General features: G+C 35.5%; 1 protein-coding gene across 4 annotated transcripts in view; it reads right to left on the bottom strand.

Annotated features, from left to right (window-relative positions):
• Window positions 1–2,003: 2,003 nt before the first annotated feature.
• The window catches only part of mfn2 (mitofusin 2), a 51,440-nt gene continuing 34,497 nt past the window's right edge, over window positions 2,004–18,946 (bottom strand). For 3 of the 4 annotated variants that reach the window (XM_087263714.1, XM_087263715.1, NM_001128254.2), the window contains exons 11-18: window positions 18,691–18,817; window positions 18,448–18,552; window positions 16,213–16,315; window positions 13,558–13,778; window positions 10,691–10,846; window positions 7,754–7,950; window positions 6,076–6,210; window positions 2,004–5,127 (exon numbers count right to left, since the gene is read on the bottom strand). In XM_087263714.1, the coding sequence (XP_087119840.1) occupies window positions 5,058–5,127; window positions 6,076–6,210; window positions 7,754–7,950; window positions 10,691–10,846; window positions 13,558–13,778; window positions 16,213–16,315; window positions 18,448–18,552; window positions 18,691–18,817 (1,114 nt within the window). In that variant the 3' untranslated portion in view covers window positions 2,004–5,057. Of the gene's footprint in view, window positions 5,128–6,075; window positions 6,211–7,753; window positions 7,951–10,690; window positions 10,847–12,836; window positions 13,408–13,461; window positions 13,779–16,212; window positions 16,316–18,447; window positions 18,553–18,690; window positions 18,818–18,946 lie in introns of those variants that run through there. The other variant, XM_087263716.1, reaches the window with a different exon arrangement.

Below are 18,946 nucleotides of genomic sequence, written 5' to 3'. Positions count from 1 at the left end.
AGCATACATAGCTAGCAACAACTATTTACAAGCCAGGGTTTGCATTAAGGGAAAATACATAATAAAAAATAAAATAAATACAATAAAATAATAGATAAATAACAATACACATGAAAAGAGAAACTCAGGGGTGAGAAGTGACCTTTGTATATCTCTAATATAATATTATTAATCTAAGTATTTAGTTTTATTTCTGAAACCTCTGAAATAGAATAATTTAATTTAGAAAAATAGTAATAATAATGTGAGCGTAATTAAAAAGTCTTAAAACTAAATAAAACGAGAGCAGAAAGACAATGTTAGACGGAGGGGGACTGGAATAAAATGCCCTGTTGTGCTTTGGTGACATTCTGAATAGCCAAAAATATGATTGAGCTGCTAATTTAGCTGTTACGGTCTCTTTCCCCCTCATGACGCTAATGATAATTAACATGCAAATGAGCTCAGGGACGTGAGGCGGGGCGGCGGTGCTCTGTTCATTAAGGCCTTAATTACTGTTTGAAAACTGAAACATCAGTTATAAATGAGTTTTTTTTTCCATGTAATGGCTCGGATAATAAGTAGAGCTTGAACACTCTTATACTGTTGTTTGGGGTGTCTAACAACTCGGCTTTGCTCACCACCACACACTCCTTTTTCTACATAAATGCAGGGTCGCAATTGCAAATTTTGTGAGGGGTTTGCGGGTTCAAGTTTTGCGCATCACTTCTCAAATGCTTTACTGTAAGAGATGTAAGGTTTGTCTTTTATGAACAATTGACTGAAACTGCTCACAAAGTTAAATAAAAAAAGACTGTTAAATGTTTAGTGTAAAAATAAACAGACAAACTGCCTGAAATGTTCTATTTTATCCAAGCTTTTTTGTAACTAAAATTAAAATAGTTTTGAGCAAAAATAAATAAATATTAATAATAATAATAATAATAATTCTGACTTCAACTGTACACTGTAAAAAAAAAAAAAAAAAAAAAAAAAAAAAACCTTGGCCTAATTTAATTTTACGTTTATTTCCAGCAGCTGGGGTGTCGGAAAAAAACGTAAAATAACAGAAATTACAGAAATCTACCTTACAATAACGGATATTAAATTACAGAAATTTACCAAAAATTTAAACTTAAGCAAATTTCTGTAAATTAATAGCTGTAATTTTACAGTTTAATTCTGTAATTTAACAGCTATTATTTTACTTTTTTTTCTTCCGGCACCCCAGCTGTCGGAAATAAACCGTAAAGTTACGTATTTGTTTTACAGTGTAATAAATAAAAAAATATATATATTTATATGGTTAAAAATGGATCTTGATAGGATTATCAAGGATTATCTTTATTTAATAAAATACAATATTATACTCGTATAACACGAAAACAAAATAAACATTTTAAAGAAAAATATTTATTTTGATTATTTGAAACTTTTAGTAAGGACAGATTCAAAATAGTTTTGACACGGTGTGTCTGTGTGGAGTTTGCATGTTCTTCCCGTGTTGGCGTGGTTCTGCATTTAAAAGCCAGCAGTGCATTGGACAGGGTTCAAAAAATAAAAATTCTGTCATTTACTCGTCCTCCACTTGTTCCAAAGTAAATTTCTTTCTTCTGTCGAACCGAAAGGAAGTTATACTGAAGAATGCTGAAGGGAAAAGCCGTCGACTTGCATAGTATTCTTCCTACAATGTGGCATATTTTCTCCCACATTCTTCAGAATATCTTGCAGCGCTCAACAAATGAAAGAAGTTCATGCAAGTTTAAACCACTTGAGTAAATGGAGATGAAATTTAAATTTCTGGGGAGAACTGTCCCTTTAATTAAAGTGTTATTTTAAATGTTATGTTATAAATCCGTTAATAAAATGACTTCATTTCATCCACAAGGAAATACTTTATTTAATATTTTGGCGTGGGTCTTTAAAAACAAGAACAGACACTCCTGTGTTTATTTAAGCATCATCTTATTAATAAAAACATGTTTCCCATAGGCTCGACAGTCGACAGAGACAAATCAATCTAGTCCATTTTAACAGTGTCACTTTATTATTTCGTCTAACAGTAATAATGAATGACAATAAATGACATCAGTCTGCATGCTCATCTATACATTACTGTTGACAGACACAGGTCAGTGTGTGCCGTTCTCTTTCTAAAGAACCTGCAGGAAACGAACGCAAAGAAAGCAGCAAATTATAAAGTGCACATCACAGGAGCTCTTCAGATCACCTTCTGGAACGCTTGGCACACGTCATAATCCAAACTAAACAGCTTACCATACAATATACCACACACATGTGAGAGACTAACGGGTTAGTAATGGATCGCACATCACTGTAATGAATTAGTGAAGTCTGATTCGATGGAATAAAATGTATTATTAACTCGTAATGATATGCGCATCACTCATCCAATCCAATTCATAAATCCCATATTCATATTCATTAATTGCAACTAAGCAAATGATTAGTGTTAAAATGTGGCAGCAGAACATCACTGATTTAATTAAGTCAGGTTATACAGTTGTATAAACTGTTGTTATTCTAGAATCAGCGTGTAAGAGCATGTATATAAAAGAATAGTTCACCCAAAACGTACAAATTTGCTATTATTCACTCACTCTTCACTTAGCTGAACACAAAAGAAGATATTTCAAAAAATGTTTGAAACCTGTAACCATTGGCTTCCATAGTATTTGTTTTTTATACTAAAGTCAATGCTTACCGCTTTTCATCTTTCTCCAAAGTATATTTTCCTCTTTGTTCAACTGAAGAAAAGGTTTACAACCACTTGAGGGAGGGTTAAATAGATAGTACTTGTGAACTATCCCTTTAATGTTGCCAAAAGTGTCAGCCAAGTCTTTGGAATCAGGGTGAAAAAAAATTGTTCGCACTAATTTGTGCAACTCAGATTTAAAGGCATAGTTCACCCAAAAATAAAATATAAATCATTCAGTCACTCATTTCAAACCTCTATAAGTTTCTTTTTTGTTGTTGTTGCTGAACACAAAGGAAGATATTTCAAAAAATGTTGTAAACCTGTAACCACAGTATTTGTTTTTCATACTACAGAAGTCAATGGTTACCGGTTTCCCTCTTTATTCAAAACATCTTTTGTGTTCAACAGAAGAAACTCATGAAGCTTTACAACCACTTTGGGGTAGTTATATAATCAGTAAATGTTCATTTTAGGGTGAACTACCGCTTCAATGATGCCAAAAGTGTCAGGCAGATCAAATCTTTGGGAAAAGGGTGAAAATAAAATAGTTTGCTAATTTGAGGGTAACTGACAGCCTTAAAGAGACAGTCCACCCAAAAAGTCAGTAATTCAGTCACCCTTTACTCATTTCAAACCTCTAGGAGTTTCTTTCTTCTGTTGAACACAAAGGAAGATATTTTGAAGAATGTTGGAAACCTGTAACCACTGAAATCCACAGTATTTGTTTTTCATACTATAGAAATCAATGGTTACCGTTTTCCCACTTTCTTCAAAATATCTTCTTTTGTGTTTACCAGAAAAATAGAAACTCATGAAGGTTTACAATCACTTCAGGGTGGTTAAATAGTGAGTAACTGTTCATTTTAGGGTGAACTATCGCTTTAATGTTCCCAATAGTGTCAGGCAGATCAAGTCTTCAAAAACAGGCTGAAAAAATTGTTTGCACTTCAGTATAAAGAAATAGTTCACCCAAAAAAATAGTTCTTTCTTCTCTTGAAAACAAAAGAGATTTTGAAAAATGCTGGAAACCTGTAACCACTGACTTCCATAGTATTTGTTTTTCATACTTTGAGTCAATGGTTTTCAGCTTTATTCAAAATATCTTCTTTTTCAACAGTAAAAAAAAGAAACTCATGAAGGTTTACAACCACTTCAGGTTGCTTAAAGAGTGAGTAAATGTTCATTTGTGGGTGAACTAACCATTCAATGTTGCCAAAAGTGTCAGCCAGATCAAATCTTTGGGAACAGGAGAAAAATAAAATAGAGTTGGTTAACATGTGGATAAATGACAGCCTTAAAAGGATAGTTCGACAAAAAAATTCAGTAATTCAGTCACCCTTTACTCATTTCAAACATTTATGAGTTTCTTTCTTCAATTGAACACTAAAGAAGAGATTTTGAAGAATGTTGTAAACCTGTAACCATTGACTTCTACAGTGTTTGTTGTTTCTACTACGTTTATCAATGGTTTTCGGCTTAATTTCAAATATCTTTAGCATTTAACAGTAAAAAAAAAGAAACTCTGAGGTTTACAACCACTTGAGGGTAAATAAATAGTGTGTAAATGCTCATTTTGGGTGAACTATCCCTTTAAATTGTCGCTAAATTCCTCCTTCCCGAATCCTGATGTTGAATCTGACACCCACAATAGCAATGTTCTCATCTCAGACTTGAGTGGAATGGAGACACGGCATTGTTTACATTATTAAACATACTATAGTAGAGCTGTGATACAGATTGCAGAGGAAAACCTCATTTTCATAGCTGTACGACACACACAAACACACACCATCAGATTAATTCCAAGGCACGTGAGAGCCTAAAACAGTGTTCCCCAACCCTGTTCCTGGAGGCACACCAACATACTTTGAAAGTGTCCCTTATCTGACCCATTAACATCAGGTTTTGGAGTCTCTTCTAATGTTCTGATGAGTGGATGCGGGTGTGTTTAAACCGGAAGAGGTGGCAAATGTGTACTGTTGGTGTGCCTTTAGGAACATGGTTGGGAAACACTGGTCTAAAACATCGTCTCACTTTTTGATTGACTGTGGCGTATTAAGAAAACTGATATGGACTATAAACACAACCTAACAAAGAGAGCCACTACGTCACATGACCTCTTATGTCAAGAATAAATAATTACTCTTGTATTAAATATAAAAGAAACAGTGTCTTGTGTACAAAAAAAAACAAACAAACGAAAGAAAGCTTCTTTTTAAAGTGGCACGTGTCACTGTACTCTCAATGGCGGAAAGAACAACGAATAGAAAAATATGTGATTGGTACGCTGAAATAAAAGTTTGAAGGGTTAGATGATCTGCAAGAGAGATCGACGGAGCTTGTTGAGGGCTTGTGGAGTTTATCGCCCCTGTTGAAGATACTGCTGAATGAACATGTTGAGCTCACTGTCCAGCCAGCCCGCCTTATTCCTGTAGGAGAGAAGTCAAATTACATCCAATTCCAAATACACACACACACACACACACACACTCACTTTATTAGGTACATCTGTACATCTGTGCTCGTTAACGCAAATTTCTAATCAGCCAATCACATGACAGCAACTCAATGCATTTAGGCATGTTCACATCGAGCATCAGAATGAGAAAGAAGGTGATTTAAGTGACTTTTTTCGTGGCATGGTTGTTGGTGCCGGATGGGCTGGTCTGAGTATTTCAGAAACTGCTGATCTACTGGGATTTTCACGCACAACCATCTCTAGGGTTTACAGAGAATGGTGTGTAAAAGATAAAATATCAAGTGAGCGACAGTTCTGTGGGCGCAAATGCCTTGTTGATCACAGAGGTCAGAGGAGAATGGCCAGACTGGTTCCAGCTAATAGAAAGGTAACAGTAATTCAAATAACCACTCGTTACAATCACAACACATCAAACCTTGAGGCGGATAGGCTACAGCAGCAGAAGACCACACAGGGTACCACTGCTGTCAGCTAAGAACAGGAACATGACAATGAGTTCTCTGTACTCAAATGGCCTCCACAGTCACCAGATCTCAATCTAATAGAGCACCTTTGTGTGGTGGAACAGGAGATTCACATCATAGATGTGCAGCCGACAAATCTGCAGCAACTGTGTGATGCTTTGAAGTCAATCTCTGAGCAATATTTCCTGTAGTATGTCGTGCAAAAGGAGGTCCAACCAGGTACTAGTAAGGTGAACCTAATAAAGTGTCCGGTGAGTGTGTGTGTTTATAAGAAATATAATATAATCTTTAACTAAAACAATCTATTTGAGAAATTATGCCTTTATTCAGCAATTAACTTAAAAATATTTATTAAAATAACAACAACAATATAAACATTTACTGACCTACTGTAAAACCTACTGTATTTTTCCTCTGTACTGTTTGAGACTCACCTGAGCAGTTTGGCTTTACTCTGCAGGGTGTCCAGCTGTTCAATCTTGCTGTTCAAATCCCCAATTTCATCCTCCAGCTGCTGTCTGGTGACGTCCACCTGCTGGCACAGCTGAGAGAAGGTGCTGGCCAGCTCCCTGTCACAAACAAACAATCAATCAGTCTGTTTAGCAACACTTCCAGAATATCTCCTTTGGGGATGATATCTGTTTTCTCCAGCAGAGGGCGGCAGTGTACAAGGGCTCAGATCACTGAAATCTGCATTTTTTTAATGGGAATGGGTATACACTATCATTTTAAAAGTTTAGGGACTGCATTATTATTATTATTTTTATGAATTTTAGATGCAAATGTTAATGAAACCTATCAAATGTGAATGCAAAGAATTATATAGTTTTACAAATAAGTTATATAATAAGTTATATAATAACATACTACATTATTAATAATAACAACACTGATTATTCTTTTGAAACCTGAAACAAATTGCAGTGTTTTAATAAAATAAAATACTTATTTATTATTAATAATAATAATTATTAATATTATATATTAATATTATTACTAAGAACAACAACAACAACAACAACTGAACTGTTCTTTTGAAACTTAAATAAAGTTTGCAGTATTTCAATCAAATAAAATACTTAATTAATAATAATACTAATACTACTAATAATAATAATAATAACAACAACAACTGAACTGTTCTTTTGAAACTTAAAAAAGTTTGCAATATTTCAATCAAATAAAATACTTAATTAATAATAATAATACTTATAACAACAACAACAATTAAACTGTTCTTTTGAAACTTAAAAACGAATGAACACAACACAACAATAATAATAACAACAAAACTGAACTTTTCTTTTAAAACTTAAAGTTGCAGTGTTTCAATAACATAAAATACTCCATTAATAATAATAATAATAACAAATAATGATAATTATAGCAAAAACAGAATTGTTTTTTTTTTTACTTAAAAAAATGCTACATAATAATTATAATAATAACTAAACTGTTCTTTTGAAACTTGAAATATTTTCAATAAAATAAAATAAAGTAAATTAAATACTTTAATATTAATAATAACAAGAGAACTGCTCTTTTGACACTTAAAGTTAGCAGCGTTTTAATAAAAAAACTTCCTTAATAACAATAATAATAATAACTAAACTGTTCTTTTGATATTTAAAGTTAGCAGGGTTTAAAAAAAAATCTTAATAATAATAATAACTGAACTGTTCTTTTGACACTTAAAGTTAACAGTGTTTAAAAAAAATCCTTATTAACATTTAAATAAGAAGAATAATGATAATAATTGTTTTTAATAAACTATTAAAAATGAATGCACATGAGTTTAAAGACAGGAAAAATGGCTGTTGAAAATGCAAGTCTGCAGTCACGAAAAATATTCAAATTGTTTGCATTAAAATAGAAAAAAATAAATATTTTAAATTACAGCATTATTTTTAAAATGTGCTCCAAAATAAAGAAATCAATCCAAAAACATCTGAAAATCTTACAGACGCCAAACTTTTACTGTTATAATCTTTTTTAATAGCTGCTAACTAAAAGAAAATATCTTATTAGATTACTTCTGACAAAACTTCACATGATTTCATATTCATAACACTGTTTTGCTACAACTGATACAACGGGTAGATTGAGACTCACTGCTGAACTTGATGGCTGCAGTTGGAGCCGGTGTAGCTGACGATGAGCTGCAGTTTCTCGCTGGCGTAATCCACAAACTGCCTCTTAAATGTTCTCTCTTTGGCTCTGGTGGTCCAGGTGAGTCTCTCATACACGTACAGCAGCCCGTAGAGACCCACAGACAGAGCAATGAGCCTCCAGCCCACTGCTTTCCAGATCTGAAACACAATCACACGCATTTTTTATTAGTCTTCATGTTATGCAAGATTTAACGCCACATCAGCAGAAATGGCTACAGTCATGGTCAAAGTTTTCAAATTTTGTTAAAATTTGAAATTTTAAAATTTTTTGTTAAAAAAAATGCATAAATAAAACTAAATGAAAAATAAATGTAATAAATCATATTACAATAGTAATAATTCAAAGGTCGTTCATGTCATCTGCCTGGATGGCATGGTGGCTCAGTGGTTAGCACTGTTGCCTCACAGCAAAAAGGTTACTGGTTCGAGCCCCAGCTGGCATTTCTAGGTGGGGTTTGCATGCTCTCCCGTGCTGGCGTAGGTTTCCTTCGGGTGCTCTGGTTTCCCCCACAGTCCAAAAACATGCGGTACAGGTGAAATGAATAAACTAAATTGGCCTTATTGTATGTGTGTTAATGTGAGAGTGTGTGGGTGTTTCCCAGTAAACATATGCTGGATAAGTTGGCGGTTCATTCCGCTGTGGCGACCCCTGATAAATAAAGGGACTAAACTGAAGGAAAATCAATGAATGACTGTCATCTCCCTGTTTAATTACTTCTATGTCAAATTCATTAAGGGCTCATTTACACCGATTTTCTAAAAACAGGAGACACAACGCTTGTGCGGCGCCTCAAAAGATACGAATGATTGCATGTTTGCCAAGCGTGTGGTTACATTGTAAAACAATAGAAAAGTAGCACATTGGAAACAGAGTTTAGATTCTCTGCCCGAGCCCGAGGCAAGGCACACAATAATAATAATAATAATAATGCATTTTATTTAAAGGCGCCTTTCATGACACTCAAGGTCACCGTACAGGACAGCTAAAACAATCAATTCAAATAAAAACACAACAAACAATAGAATACAATACAAGCTTTAAAAATAAAATCGGGTCAAAGAGAATAGGCTGTTCTAAACATATGTTTTTTGAGTCTGGACGTAAATTGTGAAAGAGTGTCTAAATTACCGAGATCAGGAGGAAGTGAGTTACAAAGCTGAGGAGCAGAGTGGCTGAAGATCTGCTCCCCATGGTGACAAGGCGGACAGAGGGAACAGTGAGGTGAATGGAAGAAGAAGACCTGAGTGTTCGAGCAGGTGTGGCGATATGAACAAGATTAGTAAGGTATGGAGGAGCAAGATTGTGGATGGCTTTAAAGGTGAGAAGAAGTATTTTATAGTTAATTCTAAAAGGAACTTTAGAAGTTCTAAAAGGTATTTTATAGTTAATTCAACTGACGCGCTCTCAGCTGGTCCATTGTGCACTCCATTTTAGATCCTCAAAATAGCAACGCGCCTTAACACACCTCTTATCCAGACCGAAACACCACACAAAGTGGAGCAAAATAGCAACACGTCATAAAAACACGTCTTGCGCCTTATTGTGCCGGGTGTATGATAGGGTCCAATGTGTTTTTGGTCATTATCAATGCATTGTCACTTTAATTAAGCGTGAGCAGAGGCGAAAATAAACCCAGCGCAGAAATGATGGCAGCACTGCAGCTTCAGCTCTGCTCACGCTCCGCACTGGTGCGCTGTTTCTGCATGCGTTTTGAAAGCTCAGATCTGTTAACGTGGTCGCCGAAAAAAACACGCTCACTCTCTGCTCGTGCATGCGGTGTGAAGGAGGTAATAGCAAAAAAACAGGGATTTTCACAGTGAACAGACACATGAAACAGGCTTGCCATGGGAGAAATGATGACGGTCAGCATTCACTGTCGTGTTTTGTTACAATCCATTCTGAATAAACAAACGATGCAGTTTACACGCTTATCCTTGTTGCATTACTCATTAAGATAAATCTAAACTAATTTCTGTAGTTAAACAACTCAGAATTGTAGTTGAGAACATCTGTTAAAACAGCCCACAAATTAAAAAATATTCAGGTTTAAATCAGGCTCATGATTACAGTTATGTGTCAGACCGGGTCAGGCTCGGACACAAGGGGCCCTATCATACACCCGGCGCAGTGTGACGCGGCGCAATAGTCTTTTGGTAGTTTCAGCTTGGCACAAGAGTCGTTTTGAGGCGTTGCGCTACGCTGTTTAAATAGCAAATGCATTAGCGCTCATTTGTGCGTCCATAGGCGTTCTGCTCTAAAAAGGAAGGCGTTCTGAGGTGCACGGCTTGCGCGTTGCTATTTTGAGAAACTAAAATAGATTTTTCATTAGACCAAAACTAACAGAGTTGCGCCTCGCTTACACACTGCTTAATACGCACAAGAGAGCAATAGGCAAATATCTTTACATATAAAAAAAATGTAATATTAAGGATATATATAGGATATAATAAGAATAGATATAGGATATAAATATAAAGGATTAAAATATTACAAAACATATTATTTTCTAGCCTACATAAATATGAAAAATCACTGCTTTTATGTCTTCTTCCACACCTATAAGTAATTAAGAAAATAAACTCAACCCTTTTAGCCCATGCGCCTTGGCGCAAAGCGCATTTTCCCATCAGTAAATTAGCAAAAATGCGTTCTGACACGCCCTGAAAGCGTTTGCGCCCTGCGTTTTGCGCTCTGCGATGGATCGTCAAAATAGAGCCCAAAGTGCTCAGGCTTGAGTAGGGTCGGGTTAATTTTTTTGGGCACGAGCTAAGCTCTAACTGAAAAAGGAAAAACGTGTTCTATGTGAACCGCCCCTTAGCAAATAAAAAATAGAAACAGATGCATTTGGTGAATCAGAGATATCCAGTGTGTTCTTACCACTCCTCCAACAACTATGATGCCCATTGATGTCCGAGAGGTGAGTGATGCCAGTCCTGTCACCATAGAAACCATAAGCTCTTCCTGGGTCATAGATCCTTGAGGGAATGGAGGCATACTTGTGCTGACCGGAGTAATGGCCAGGGATCTGGGAACCTACACACACACCACACACACTTTTGTTTGCAAAAACACACTAAAGCAAAACAATTACTTTCTTAATGCTTTAAGCTTTCTATAATATATCTATATTATATTATAATAGGGGGAAAAAAACAAACTCCACAAAATTTGCAAAAAAAAAAAAAAACAATAAAATAGATTTCCTTAATATTCAAGTTGAAAATGAGATAAAATCGCATCATAAAAAATTTGATCTAATCCCATAAAAAATAACTACATGCATTTTAGTGTTGCACCATATTGGTAAAAAACTTACATTGTGATATTTAGATTTTCTTCAGTTTATATTTCACAAGATAACTTAATCATTTTAGATTGACTGGGATGATTTTTTAGGGTAGTGCATCTGCATAAACTTTAATAAACAAATTACAAGCAGTGATAAAGTAAATACACAAATGAAGGAGTCAAAAATAAAAAAACAATGTGCTGTATGTTCTTCATTGTGTAAATAATTAAACGCCCAAACACTTCAAATCCTAATTAAAATGCCTTAAAACACAAGCAATTGATAAATGTTCACTTTATTATGGTTAAACTGAAGTTCTCCTGGTTTCGAACTGTTGTACCTGGTCAACTATAATCCTGGCTTCACACTGCATGTCCTGCGATGTGACTATTGCATATTCACACATTGCGAAATGCGATGCTAAAATGATATATTGTGCAGCCCTAATGCATATACATTCACATACATGTATATATACACACATTTTTTGTGTGTGTGTGTGTCTGTATGTGTTTTTGTGACATATCAGGACACAAATCTGTATAATGACAGGTATTACACAGGTATTTCAAAAAGGAGGTCAAATATGAGGACATTGGTGACGTCCTCATTTCTCAAAAAGCTTTTAATCCCACAGAATGAGATTTTCAGAGAGTAAAGCTGTACACAGTCTCCAGTGATGGTTGGGTTCAGGGGTAGGGTGGGGTGAGGGCAATACAATATGCGGTTTGAACAGTATAAAATTAATGCAACCTCATGTAATGTACCCACTTTTCACAATTTGGGTGTGTGTGTGTATGTGTGTGTATACATACAGTGTATTTTAGCTTACCTGTAATATTTCATAGGGCCCAAATATGCATGTCATACGTGTCAGTTTAATGTTTCCTTCAATTAGGGATGATTTTGATAGTGAAAAATTATTATAACTATTAAAACTAAAACTAGAAAACTAAATTGAAAAAGAGAATAAAATCAAATATGCTAATGCTGCTTTATATAAACAAATCTGAACATTATCAGAACACAAAGTTTATCCACAATAAATGCAGAGTTTCTGCAAGTTTCATCGAGTCAAATGTAAGACATTTTAAGACTCTTTTAAGAGCATTAAGAATGAAATTTTCTCTCAAATTTATTCTCAAATGCGGAAGTGCGCCTGTTTTCGCGATTGTCTTAGAACTTCCGTTTCAGTCGCCTATGGGAGAAATGACAAGGAATAATAAACGGCAAAAAACGGTCAAACTACTTGCTCTACAAACAAATGTTTGCATGACTATACAGACCAAGTAGAATAATACAACAAGGAAATATCAGTTTGCAACATCAAACAACGAAACGAGCCGTTTTTAATGTCTAAAAATGAATGGAAGTGAATGAGACCGGAAGTCTTGTGCCAAAAAGATTCAAATGGCAGCGCCCGCTCGTCTGCGGAGAATAAGGTCAATACAGGGTTAAACATTAAGGATTTTTTTTCCAACGGCCTGGTATTAGCACGAGGAATCATAACTGTTTCCATGATTAGGGAATTTAATGGGGACTGTTGTAGAAAAGTATCTTTGCAATAACTTTTTTTTTTTTAATATATAAAATAGGGTGTTATTAAGATGTATTGGTGGTGAGTCTATGGATGTCGGCCCGATTGAGTAGCTTTATTTTGACAAAGCTAAACTAAGACCTGTTTAAAATGTTTTACATTGTGGCGGGGGAAGTATCGAACACGTCCTATTTTTTCTGAGAAAAATATTTCTAAAGGAGCTGTTGACATGGAATTGAACCAGATTTTGGTAAAAACCTGAACAACCAAAACATAAAAATAAAACAAAACCAAACCAAAAAATCTTTTAAAAAAAAATAGTCTTGTTTATCAAATCTAAGCTTTATTTAGTTTTTTCTATTAGATTTAAGTCAGGTGATTGGCTGGGCCATTCTACAGCTAGGTTTACTTTCTCTCAAAGCATTTGAGTCTCCTTGGCTGTGTTTTGGATCATTGTCTTGCTGTAATGTCCACCCTGGTTTCATCATCATCATCATCATCATCATCATCATCCTGCTAATGTAGAAGTTGGACTAAAGCAGCTAATATTCATTTACAATGACGAAGGGCTGAGGATTGCTGAAGAACCGAGAGATTTCAGCTGCTATCTGGACTTTCACTGCCTTTCTACACCTTCCTTCCTTTATGTGTTCAATACTTTTTCCTGTGTCATTTTATTTGATTACACAAGACTTCATTTGTAAAATATATATGTATGTTTTTAGTTATCAAAATTCAACAGCACCTTTAAAAACAAGTTTCAAATTTCTAAAATTGTGACATGTGGAATACTTATTTTCCCCCCTGTAAGAGCTTCACCACAATATTTCAGTCAATTTAACACTTTTAAAAGGCCTAAAATTTCATTTTTGAAATGCAAGACATTTTAAGACCCAGCGGACACCCTGTGAATGCTACCTGGTCGTTGTAGCCCATTAGAGCGCGACGTGTGTTTTTGGGGCCCAGGAAGCGGTTGACCAGCATCGTCCAGCCGAGGGAGAAGTGAAAGCCGATGTCCTCCTGGAAGTCGCTGCAGAGTTTGTCACAGTTGAGGTCGTAGCTGAGGGCGAAACACTGTCTGGGCACCATCTTATCCACCTGCTCCCGAATCGTGATAGGCAGCAGTGGCTTCAGACCGTCTGGAACAACAAAAGCATCTTAATAACCTGCTGTTATGGGGTGAGCTGGGAATAAGGTTGGGTATCATTAAAAATGTATCGATTCTGATTTCAATTCCGCTTAACGATTTTCAGTTTCGTACTATGTAAACAATAGTAATTAAAAAGTCTATTCTTAAGCTGCATTTTCACATTATGATAACAAGTGGACTAAACATCATATTAAAAAGTTCCAGATCAATTAAACACGCTTTATGAGTAGGCTACTTTATGCATTAACTAATGAAATTATAAATAACGGATTTTCTTTATTTCTGATCTATTAGGCCTATACACTTTATTCCTTTTTAAAGTTTTTAGCAAGCGGCAACCTCCCGCTCTCCCTCAGGGAAGCCAATAAGGAAATAACTGAAACTGCAATTCATCGAAAATCCGCTAGTCCTGACTCCATAATAGAGCAAATTTCAACTGAGCCCTCTGTTAGAATAGCCAGCTTTACAGCAGAAAAAAAGGTGTTTACAACCTGGTATAAAGATTTTGGTTCATATAGCTAATATTACCCTTCATGACAACTGTGAGGGGGGTGAATTTTTTGTAACTCATCCGTTTACTTTATATTAGGCTACATTAAGTTTGCACAATTAAGGGCGTGGCCACTTGAGTGACAGCGAGGTCTCGCTGGTCGCCGTCACTTCACCTCAGCTGACTCCGGCAGATTAGCCACTGAGACTATACATCATATTTTTGTGTTGTTTTATGTGGCTTCACACAGTCAGTTGCCTTTTGGACTTATTTCCTACAATTATCAAATGATATGGGATGCTATGTGCACTTAATTGTGCTCACAAACCATTCACGTGGCCTCCGTTTCCCAGTTATATACTTATACCAGCTCTATAAATCTATTTGTTTTAATATCATTTATCATTCGTTTTTTTCTTAAGAGCTGTAATGCACTGCAGAATCTGACAGATTGATTAGCTGCAGACTCTAGAACAGTCATCTGAAGCGTTGTCATACAGTGTTATGCTGGATTTCATCAATAGTCCTGCATTTACTAACACAGACTATATCTGAAGTGTTTGGAAGTATTTTGCGTTTTCCTCCTGTAGAAAAACGTCATAAGAACAATGTTTAGTGGCTCAATGTGTTACAACAGTGTTTTTAAAAGTCTAAACACTTTATTGATATAGTATACAGCCAAGCACAAGTGGTCAGAACACAAACGAGTCGCATATAGTAAAGTATTAAGTGTTTTCCCAAAGTAAAGTCTGTCTAAGCCTGGTCCAAGCAAAATGCCAGCAGGTGTCTGTAGCTCCGCTCACTCTCCGCCTCTTTGCCCTTGTTTGGTATCCGGCCATGAGTGCGATGACGCGCAAACAAAATGTCAACGGTTTACCGCGCCTACTTGTGGCTTCTTTTGCATTGTTCAGAAACCTATGGGTGACGTCACGGATACTACGTCCATATGCATATTAAATTATGTGTCTTTGACTAAAAACATACTAAGGATCAGGAAAGAAAAAAAAATCATCTATTTATATAAATTTAATATAATTATAATATTAAAAGCACATTAAAGACTACAAACATGAAATTAAACAATTCTCAAGCTGTGTCTTTTTTTAAAAACACCAGCTGACGGGCGCTGAATGAGAGCTGCTGTTTGTAGAGAATGAAGCAGACCTCATTTGCAATCGAATATGTATTCATTTTTGCAAAATTAAAAGATTAAACATGTCGGGTGACTAAAATACACAACACTTGTTGGTTGCACCATGGATATGCAATGAATTTAGCAGGGTGCATTCTTTTAATCTGATGCTGTGATCCAAATAGGCATGGGATGATAACCGTTTTGAAGGTTTAGCGCGGTTTGGAAAAGTCAAGGTTTTAAAACCACCAACGTTTGCTGTTATACCGCTCCTACAGTGTATACAAGTTTGTTTTTTTAGGGGAGGTTTTACGTGTTTTTATTGACTTTTATGTTTAGTTTGTTAGATGTAACAATATCTCCAGCAGAAAATGACTCTCCATATCAAAAGCTACTTTTCCTAAATATTTTAAATGTTTCTTATAATAAAATATATAAAGTTCAATGAGGAAAAACGCTGTTGCTTTTTACCCAGACATTTAAAAACAACATATTTTTAAAAAGAAATGACAATATTGTGATACAATACTAGATATGTTTGGTGATGTTGGTTGTGAAACCTTGCTTGCAACATATTAAGTTAATTTCAGTTATTACACTTAGCTTTACCATTGTTCTTTTCCAAAGGTAGCCGCACATTTGAGCACTTTCGCAGTGAAAAAAAAAAAATTGCACACGCGAATCGATAAGAGGAATCAAAAACAAAATTTTACGACAAGTATTTGATTATTAAGGATGCAATTTCAGAATCAAAATTTTTTTTTTAATCCAACCCTAGTAAAGAATGAAAGAAATACTGACCGATCATGTCAGTCTGTGTGGTTTGCAGAGCTACGGTTATTGCACTGGAGCATCTCTCCGACATGTTCCTGCCAAGACCTTCCTCTATGTGCCTGTGCAGCTCCTGAAATCAATCATTCCCACAACACAAATTTAATCATGACAAATCAGAGGGCAATTAAATAATGTACCGAATTTTATTTTAGAAAGACATATATTAGAAATTTTAGAATGCGTATTATAACTCACAGCAAGCAAAATTATATGAGACCACAAAAAAATTGGTTATGTTGTTGAGTAAAAGACTTTTTGTTCTATTCTGTAAAGTACCGATGACATTTCTTCCTAATTTAAAATGCTGTCATTAGCATATTAACCACTTAAACTCTGCTGCTATTTGGGGATTTCCGCCTGGATTTTGCCTACCCAAATTTAAAAGCTTCCCAAATCCACATGCAGAGGTGTAAATGCAAAAATTTTTATAATTTTAAAGAAAACCCTTTGAATTTTCATAAAACACTATTGAAAGTGTTTAAATATCTGTATATGTCGTCTGTGTTATAATAAACACCTAAAAAAAGAGGCGCTTTTTGTATTTTTTTTTTTATAAGCTCAAATTTGAAAGTGTACCTTTTAGGTTCTGTGTGGTCTAGCGTGCTGTAATTAATTTTGGTGGTTTCTGCACATATCTGTTATCATAGGAAAAAAGAAAAATGTCTCTACCATAATCTATGCAAAAGTTATTGTATTCCAACTGATGAGAGGTGCTGTACAAGTCACAGAGACCGATCCTTGTTTACATATTTCACTATCCTTTTGTTTGATCAAACATAATTCACTGTGTTTGGACCACATCAGACATATAAAAGGATTACTTATGCACATCACCACAAAAACAGAGGAGAATTGGCCCTGAAGAGCACAGCATAAGGTAAGAGATGACAGCTGTCTGTGCTATCTGGGGCTGCTTATTGATCATGAATGTATTGTTTACATTTCTGCGCCATGGAAACACCACAATTCATCCAACAATTGTTTGGCATATGAATATAATTTAGTAAAAAGAATGCTAGAACTGTATGAGCACCGGCAACAGCTTTCACTTGAGCTATAACTTGTACATGTGTCATATGAAAAAATATGAAAATGAACCAATGTGAAATACCTAGCTCGGGTATCCAAAATACTGTGTATTTAAGTGTAAATAACTTTTATACAGTAGAATAAAAACCAAAGTGATGCATATGTGCATAAAATATAGATTCTACACTTTCAAACGACAGGGGGTCTGGTGCAACGCTAGCCCTTTAAATCTGAAAGCGAAAGTCGATGACGTCACGGACCCGGTACCGGGTCTGCAGAGTTTAAGTGGTTAAGGATAAAATAACAAAATAATGCCACATTTGTCTTGTAATGTGTTAGTTGTGATTTTCAGAACTCTAACTTTTACAGACTTACAGAATAAAACATGTATAACACTGAATTAACATATATTGTAAGTTTAACAAATATAACATTTTCTAGTGGTCTATAGCGGAATATACAAATATAAAATAGACTGGGATGTGGGTTAGTTGCACAATGTGGAGCCTGTGAGACGCAAATAAAAATCCAATCTCCTCAGCATGACTATATTTGGGTGGAGATTCTTTTTAATGACAATAAAAAATTAACACAACGCAGAGAAACGACTGCTACTAAAAAGAAATGATCCCAAAAGAATTAGAGCAGGGGTCACCAAACTTGTTCCTGGAGGGTCGGTGTCCTGCAGATTTTAGCTCCAGCCCTAATCAAACACACCTGAACAAGCTAATCAAGGTTTTACAAGGTATACTTGAAACACCCAGGCAGGTGTGTAGAAGCAAGTTGGAGCTAAACCCTGCAGGGACACAAATGGCCCTCCAGGATCGAGATTGGTGACCCCTGAATTAGAGTAACCACGGACTTTAGCATCAACAGGGAAAGAATAAAAGGAAATTAGTAAACTGAGGCATGCAGCAACATAGTGAGGATGTTCTCTCCTCACTAGGAGAGAATTTAAGAATCTCTCCTAAGAGAGATTGTTTAAGATTTTTTTAGGATGTTCGGACACCCTGTATATAAAACTGAAAGTGACAAGCAACAAAGACTTGCTCTTCAGCCACAAATAAGATCAAATCTTTGGGCTGCTGGGGAAATTCCGTAATACACATGCTGACGCAGTACATTAAACAGCGATACATAAAGGAGTGTTCTCATCAACAGAAGAAAACTCACGTTCTTGTAGACTTTGAGCACGACTGGTGAAGGATGGAAGTCCATGTGAAAGTCATCCACCAGTACCGCCAGCCTGCGGATCTCCTCTGCCATAGCATTGGAAACCTACACAACCAGAAGCCAACTTTACATTTTACAAAATGTGAACATTTAGCATACATTTCATTCCATAGATATCAACCATCCCGAATGTAAACAGATTTTATCTTCTAACGTTTCCTAAAAACAAAAAGATTGAATCACCTGTTTCTCCACCTCCTCTGTGATCTTCTTGATTTTGCTCTTGCAGTCGAGAGTGAGCAGATCCAGCTGTTTATCAATGAACTCCAGCCTGTCCTCCCTCTCCTCCTTCATCTCCAAGCAATGAATCCTAAAACGAACAAGCAAAATTAATCATCATACTGCATATTCATTTCAGTCAGAGCAGTGTTTAAAATTATTGTATGACAACTTCTTTACCAAAATGACTACGACTAGAGAATAAATAAAAAAAACATTA

This window comes from Danio rerio, chromosome 8 (genome assembly GCF_052040795.2).
Source record: "Danio rerio strain M-AB ecotype USA chromosome 8, GRCz13ab, whole genome shotgun sequence".
Classification (NCBI taxonomy): Eukaryota; Metazoa; Chordata; class Actinopteri; order Cypriniformes; family Danionidae; genus Danio; species Danio rerio.
The sequence above is the reverse complement of the archived record's forward strand: the minus strand, read 5'-3'. Positions and strand labels throughout refer to the sequence as shown.